At 39.7% G+C, this 7,456-nt stretch overlaps 1 protein-coding gene across 1 annotated transcript; it reads right to left on the minus strand.

The window, feature by feature from the left end:
- Positions 1–648: 648 nt before the first annotated feature.
- Positions 649–4,759, minus strand: H2AZ1 (H2A.Z variant histone 1). The gene is made up of 5 exons (XM_034442167.3): positions 4,529–4,759; positions 3,862–3,939; positions 3,410–3,523; positions 2,173–2,302; positions 649–2,064 (listed from the first exon to the last, which is right to left on the minus strand). Exons 1-5 carry the CDS (start codon positions 4,529–4,531, stop codon positions 2,003–2,005), a joined length of 387 nt encoding a protein of 128 aa, XP_034298058.1. The 5' UTR covers positions 4,532–4,759; the 3' UTR covers positions 649–2,002.
- Positions 4,760–7,456: the final 2,697 nt, after the last annotated feature.

The following is a 7,456-nucleotide window of genomic DNA, read 5'->3' on the forward strand; positions in this document are numbered from 1 at the left end:
CGGTTTCACACAAGAGACACGGCAGCGCGCGGACCACCACGCAGTTACTTAGACAGCCGGACAGCCCTGCTCCGTTTGCCAGGCGCCCGGAGTTTTAACTAAGTCCGCTTTTAAAAGGTTTCACCGGTTCAATTTCTATTTTATTTGCGTATTCTTAGTAGACGACTAGCAGACTGTCATTTTTACAATTCATTTTGGTCTTGAGGTATTTACAAGCTGCCTTGAATTTGGTCTTACTAGCAGTATTAAGAGGGTGCTACTACCCAAACTTCATTTTTCACCTTCTCATAAGTATCTCCAGAACTATTCCAGATGCTTGAAACAAGATAGGAAATACTAGGGAGCAACTTCAAGCAGTTATCATTCTTCATGTTTCAGGGATCATAGTCCAGTTGTTAAATTAGTAAATAGTCCCATTAAATTAGTAAATATTAAGGGCCATTATGAACAACTCCCATCACCCAAAGACAAAATTAATATGGCTGATACATCCTTTACTATTTTTTTGGCAAGGCAGTTGGCATTAACAAACCATGTCTAGCATTACAAGACCCGACTCACTGCATGCAACTCAGTGCTTTCCCACATTACAGTACTGTATGCTGAAATCAAAGCTGTTTGCTTCTTTGTCAAGTAAGGTCACAAAAGTATTTTTCAGTAACTTTATTTGTACATTACAGATGATGCCCACTAGAACAGGTAAGTAATACTTGTTTATTTTTCCAACTCATTAATTGGGGGTCAATACAACCATCATGGTTAAAAATCTTTCAGCAACTTAATCTAAACTAATTGATGCTCTATAGAAATACTTAAGATTTATGATTTGGTTTTAATTTAATAAACTTAGAATGTACATTTTTCTGTAAACAAATTAATGATCTATTATGACATACAGGGTTGACAAGGCAGAAATACAGTAAATTCAAGTAATATAGTCCCTCTTCCCAGGAAACTCAGGTCACGAAATGTCAGGTTTTTTTGAAAGTATACATTCTAAGGCATGTATTTTTAGGTGAGTGAAGAAAGGGAGAGGACAGTCTTATGCTGAGTATATTAAATTCAATTGGAAGTTTCAATTTTAGTATACAGGGAACTGGATGGAATTGTCTAAACAATGCTTATTTCAACTGGTAGCTGAAGCAATGCAGCTGCAAGTACTGAAGATTAAACACAAGAAGGCACAGCATGAACAGTACCCCAGGTCAGACGTGGCATACAAGTCACAATGCTTAGCTTTACACATTAAACCAAAACCATGTCATATGGCTTAATGTGATTCCTTTGGCAGTGATTGGTCTTGGAACAGTTTTGCAAGGGTTTTAATCTATATGTGTGCTAGCACAGTGCATGCATGTTAGCACTCAGTAAGATTAGCAGCTTCCATGAAATGGGGACCAAATAGTTAAACAATATAAATACATAGCTTACTGTAAAGTACCTTTCAAGAACTTGACCTAACTAATCATACACATTTTCAGCAACTTAAAAATGGTTCAAACATACTGCCTTAAAGCAATCCATTCATTTAACTCCTTCACCAGACTTAAGGTTCTGTACAAAGACATAAGACAATGCTGATATTTCTCTTTTGGAACTTTTTGTTCTTAACTACAAGAGTGACATCAAAGCTTTATAATTCAAGTTTTTATAATTTCATTTAATTAGCAATGCTGATGTCCAAATCTGTTTTAAATTTTATAGTATAATTGAATAAATGTACTCAATGCATTAAAAATTACAGATTAGCAACAATGTCAACAATCCCATTAAAATCCAACATATCTAAAACAGTCAAGAACCACTACAGACAATAGCTTCTCTGAAGCCATGTAACACTTAAATAAGATTAAGACTTCAACGCAGAATTTTGGTTAGAAAGCTTGATGGGCTCAATCTTCAAGATTAAAGAAAGGCAAAATTGTATTTCACAGATGAAGTCCATTGGAAATCCACTAACAATGGACAACATAGCTTTTTGAAAGTTCTAATAAGTAATCCTTTAAACTGTTTTTTGTTGACCTTTTTTTCCAATGAGAGATTTATGAATATGTGGAATTACACCTGAAAGAAAAAAAAAGGAAAGGTTTATTCAAGTCAGGTGACAGAAGCACAAAATCATTAAAGCATCACCAACTAGAGATGCCACAAAATAGTAAAATTAGCACATACCTCCACCAGCGATTGTTGCTTTGATTAATGAATCCAGTTCTTCATCACCTCTTATTGCAAGCTGCAAATGACGAGGAGTAATTCGCTTTACCTTCAAATCTTTAGATGCGTTCCCTGCCAGCTCAAGAACCTTATAGAGATGAAAACAAGACAAATCACTAATAGAAGAGCATCCCATTTAAAATGTCAAACAACCATGCCTTCATTGAGGGTACAATGACCTATGGAGAGGTTAAGGAAGCTGGTCCCCACAAATCATGTCTTGACAGTCCATCTTCCTAGAACATATCAGAAATGCTGGAAAAGAACTTGGAGAGTGGCACACTCCCCCTTGAGCTATGGTAATGCAATAAGGCAATCGGTCCACAGCATAACATATGAACGTGCAGAACATCCTATGGAACAGTGATTTTCAGGTAATGCATGCCACACTGAAAAATATATTTTGGGTGTTTTGTTCTATGTGCGCACACAAACACAAACCAACTATGGCTGCTTTGCTTTGGGCAAGAGTTATTTCAGGTAGTAAAGAATGGGAAAAGCTGATGTTAGTGATTGCAGAAAGAAATAGAAGTTCAGGAACAGAAGGGTCAGAGAATATGTTGCAGTGGGAGCTGTTGATACTAGAGTTACCATCTTGTATTTTTTAAACTAAAGTTTTGCATAACCAAAACATTTAAAGTTTTCGTTCTGCAAACTGGCTGATCGTGAACAATTTGGCACAAACCCAAAATGTGAGGTCCAAAAGTGATAGTGTTAGCCATCATCATACAACTATACAGATCATAATCTTGAGTGCTTGCTGTCTCTATTTCAATTTGTAAATTGGTAGACAAACTGCATCTGAATTTTAATAGCCAACATCAACAGCTTATGCTCAGTTACTGCGCTATACTTTGGGAGTTCACATACCATAGCGTTTTTCAGTCCTCTTTTGTATTTCAATTTGGGATTTATTTTTTGTTTTCCCCACTGAATTTTTTCCTTTATTACTTCAAGATATATCAGCTATGCTAAGAGAAAAATTCTTAGGGACCTTTGAAACTATTTGTTTTTATTTGCATCGCTTTATATTGCTTGCAAACTTCTCTAGGATAACTATAGCTTGTCTTTTGGAACACAAAAATTGAGTAGGAAAGAAATCTAGTAAATACTTGAAATCTAGTAAGTACTTGAGAAAAAAGATAAAATACAACATCCTATAATGTAAAATGCTTTTACCCCAACCAACTCTCACCTCAGCTGTGAGGTACTCTAAGATAGCAGCACTATACACAGCAGCTGTAGCCCCCACACGTCCATGACTTGTTGTCCTTGATTTCAGGTGCCGGTGAATACGACCAACAGGAAACTGTACGCACAGAAGAAAAAAAAGCTCAACACCTAAATGCAGTATTTATACCACTTTCAATTGTACCAAAATACTTGTTTCAAATCTATGTAGTTTTTTAAATAAAAAAAAAAACAGCAACTAGTTAAGCTCTAAAAGGATTAGTCAATATTTTAACTTCCTCTCTTTTCCAGAAAATGCAAAATGTATTGACTGTAAAAGACAGATGACCTAAACCAGGGGTCTCCAACTTGGGCAACTTTAAGTCTGGAGGACTTCAACTCCCAGAATTCCCCAGCCAGACTTAAAGTTGTCCAGGTTGGAGACCCCTGACCTAAACTCTTAAGGCGCCTACCCACCTGTAAACCGGCTCTCTGTGACCGGGATACTGTCTTGGTTTTCGTCTTTCCGGAGTCCTTCCCAGCTTTTCCTCCAGCCTGAGGAGGAAGAAAGAAAATCACTTTTACACGAAAAACGCTAGCCCCCTAACTAAGCAGCCCTTTTCTAGCACCGACCATCCTTGCAAAAGACCCAAGATGCGAATCACGCGGCTGTGAATCCTCGGAAATTTAAATCGAGAGCCTCGCCAAGCGCGCGGAGACGAGACATGCGCGTGGACCACAATCACGCTGGACGTCCCCGTTCCTCCCCCCCCCGCCCCCGCCGAAATAGCCGCCGCGCACGCGCCCACCGCCCTCCCTAGCCCGGCTATGAGCGCATGCGCCTCAAGAACTATAAAACGCTCGACCACCGCAGTAGGGTGCACCGTGTGTGTATGTGTGTGTGCGCGCGCGGGTGTGACCGCGCCCTCCTTGCTTTCCCCCCACCCCCATCCCAATTCTTTCGAGTATGAATTCTGTTGGGAGTTTACGGATACGTACAAGGCCCCCATAACGGCTGTCTCGCTTCTGAAAAGGGCGCCCTTGAGGGAGAAGAATCCGCCAGCTCAGCCGGGCGCCCGCTCCCTCCCCCCTCCACCCCCCGCGCTTCCTTCCTTCCCAATTCTTTCTTTTAGCCGCATCTTACCATCTTCAATGAGGGTCCGTCCGCCCGCGGGAGGAGAAACGAAGAGAATCGTTTAGGCCGGATCGAAGAAAGACTACTTTTCGGTATTTCGATTAACCGCCGCTGCTATTTTGCGACGGCTCCAGTTCAAAACTGCACCCTCTCCCGCCTTCCACAAGCCCTTTATACCCGTCTGTAACGTCTCAACATCCGGGAACCCTGCTCTCCAGCCCAGCCAATCGCCACCAAGGGGCGGTTCTCCCTGCGCTCTCCGTCGACCAATAGGAAATGAGAGGGGGAATAAAAAAAAGAAAGAACCGACGGACTGTTAACTGTTCGGAGAAACTCGTGCGGAATCGCCGCTTTGTGAGGTCCGCCTCTTTTCCAGTCCCTCGCTGCTCGGTTTCTTATTAGAGAGGATGAACAGCCGTGGCAAGGCGGGTTGGGTTTAGCCAGGCCTCGAATAGCAGATTAATAGAATTGGAAGGCACCTTGATCCCAACCGCCTGCTCAAGCAGGAGATCCTGTGCCATTCCAGGCAAATGTTGTCCTGTCTTTTCTTTGAAAACCTGCAATGATGGGGCAACCCACAGCTTCTGGAGGCAAGCCGTTCCACTGATCAGTTGTTCTTAGTGTCAGCAAACTTCTTAGTTCTAGTTAAGATCTCTCTTTTTAAGTTTAAGTCTAAGTTTACATCTGGTACTTCTTGTCCTCTGACTTTTAAGGTTCATTGCAGCCCGGGAAGCTTCCCTCTTTTGTTTTTAATCAACAAAACATAAATGGCATGCTTCTTTTACTCCCTTTCTTTTCTCTTTTTGTAAAAAGTCCTCCTTCACCATCAAGGAAAATGACACAATTTTAAGTACAGGTATCTGGTGGGGGATGTAAAAACCGAATTTTGTGAGCATCAAATTGCATTTGTAAAATAACCAAACCTGAGAAACTCACTCTTGAAAAAAGCAAATCATACTGAAAATACACCCAATTCTTTTAAAATATGTTTAACTTTTCAATTTTAAAATCAATGCTGTAAACATTGACTCCTGTAGGAAGGCCTCCCTTCCCCATATTAAAATATTCTTTATTAATATTAAAAAGAGTCAGGATAGAATATTTTCCCAAAGGAGAAATGGAGAAAAATCTTAACAAAGGAAAAATGCAGCCCCAGTATTCCTTGTCATAGGAAAACAGCTTCAGAGTAAGAAAACTTGGAAGAGCCTGACCTTTAGGAATGCAAACTTTGTATCCATTCAGAAAGACTGGGCCAATCTATTCATAAAACACTTTCAGTCACAAGCTATAACCTTCAAGTGGGAGCTGATGGGATTAAGAATGTATATTCCACAATCCAAATTCTAACGATAGGACATGACCTTTAGGACATAATAGGATTAACCCACCACCATTGAAATAGTAAAAGACACAAGGCTCACTAGATTGCACAGCCCCCTGGAGCATGTCAAAAAAAAAAAAACCCAGAACCCTACAAAGATCCATCCACTCATGCAGCCATTTTGTCAGCCACCTCAGAAACATGCTGCTGTCATTGAAGTTTCTGGAAACCAAATAAACTGAGATCTTGTTTTCTTGTAGCCAACCTCCATTGATTTTTTTTTTCTTCTCCTGCCTTGGCATTGGACTGGATTTTCCCCAATATTCCTTTTAAAATTTGCATGCCCTACAAGACTAAATTAAAACAGGGTTGGGTCATGTATGAATCAGTATGTCTTGGGAAACCCATCCTATATGCTTACACAATACTGGTGAACAACAAGTGTATGCTAGTCCAGGTTTCAGTTTTTTTTCTCAGAAGATAAATTACATCTGGAGCTGAGTTTGCATGACATACACTAGCCAGTAGCCATTTTGTATGTTTGCACAAATCCAGTCTATGTACATTAATTAGTTGCTGTATGTTAGTGGCTGTATACTCAGTGTAGTGCAGTAAAAATAGATTGAAGGTGATTAGTTTAGAGCCTCTTTTAAAAATATATTGAGCATTCAAGTAACTAGATATAGTCATTAACTTTAGCTTTTCTTTCTCTTGAAAAGGAAACTTTATTATGCTTGTTTGTTAGTACCATCTTTCAAGAATTCATAATATATATTGCACTCCCTGTTTCCATTTTTTGCCACAAGAACAAAACCATGAAGTATCTTTAGCTGAAAGAGTATGCCAAAGTCATCCAGTGTGCTTCCATGACAAATGATAGACATGAACCTGGGGGTCTCCCTACACTTAGACTAGTGCCTTAATCACTTCACAACACTATGTCTTAGCACTGCTTTGTGTAAGGAAGGTTATACCTCAATTGTAGATTAATACACTTTGTGGCTAGAAAGATTCGTGTACAGCATATGAGGTTTTAGATAGAATCCAAAATGTCTCCTAGACAGCTGTGGCAAATCAGAGTTTATCTATTTAACAGTCTATTTTATTCAGCCTAAAGTCCGCTGAACCTCATTTCTCATTCTAGCCATTTACACTCTCAGTATAGCTTGAAGGCACTTGATTGAGAAGATTGGTTTTTGCATATGACAATTTTCTACCATCTCTCTAAACTTATGATAAAAGCAAAGAAATTTAAATAATAAGTACAGGTACGTTTATAAGGAAATATATCATTGTCTTAGCAGGTGCAGCATCTGGCTGACTTTGGGCCTGGAATCTAAGCAGAGTCAGACATGATAGGAGACCACTAGAAAATATCAGGGCTGTAAGATATCCCAAAGGAGAACAATGACAAGCCATCTTTTCTTTGGTACCAAGAAAAATACAAGTATGTTCAGTTGTAATCCAGTAAACTGGGAAGGAAGGTGCAAGTGTGAGAAAAAGAAACCAACTAATCCAGGGTGGTTAAGATAATAAACTGAGGTAGTAAGGTTAATAAAATGAAGCAAAGGAAGAGACCAATTTGCCCAACCATCATAGAGGGAAGGGAAGGATGG

This window comes from Pantherophis guttatus, chromosome 8 (assembly GCF_059756535.1).
Source record: "Pantherophis guttatus breed Tessera chromosome 8, ASM5975653v1, whole genome shotgun sequence".
Taxonomy (NCBI): domain Eukaryota; kingdom Metazoa; phylum Chordata; class Lepidosauria; order Squamata; family Colubridae; genus Pantherophis; species Pantherophis guttatus.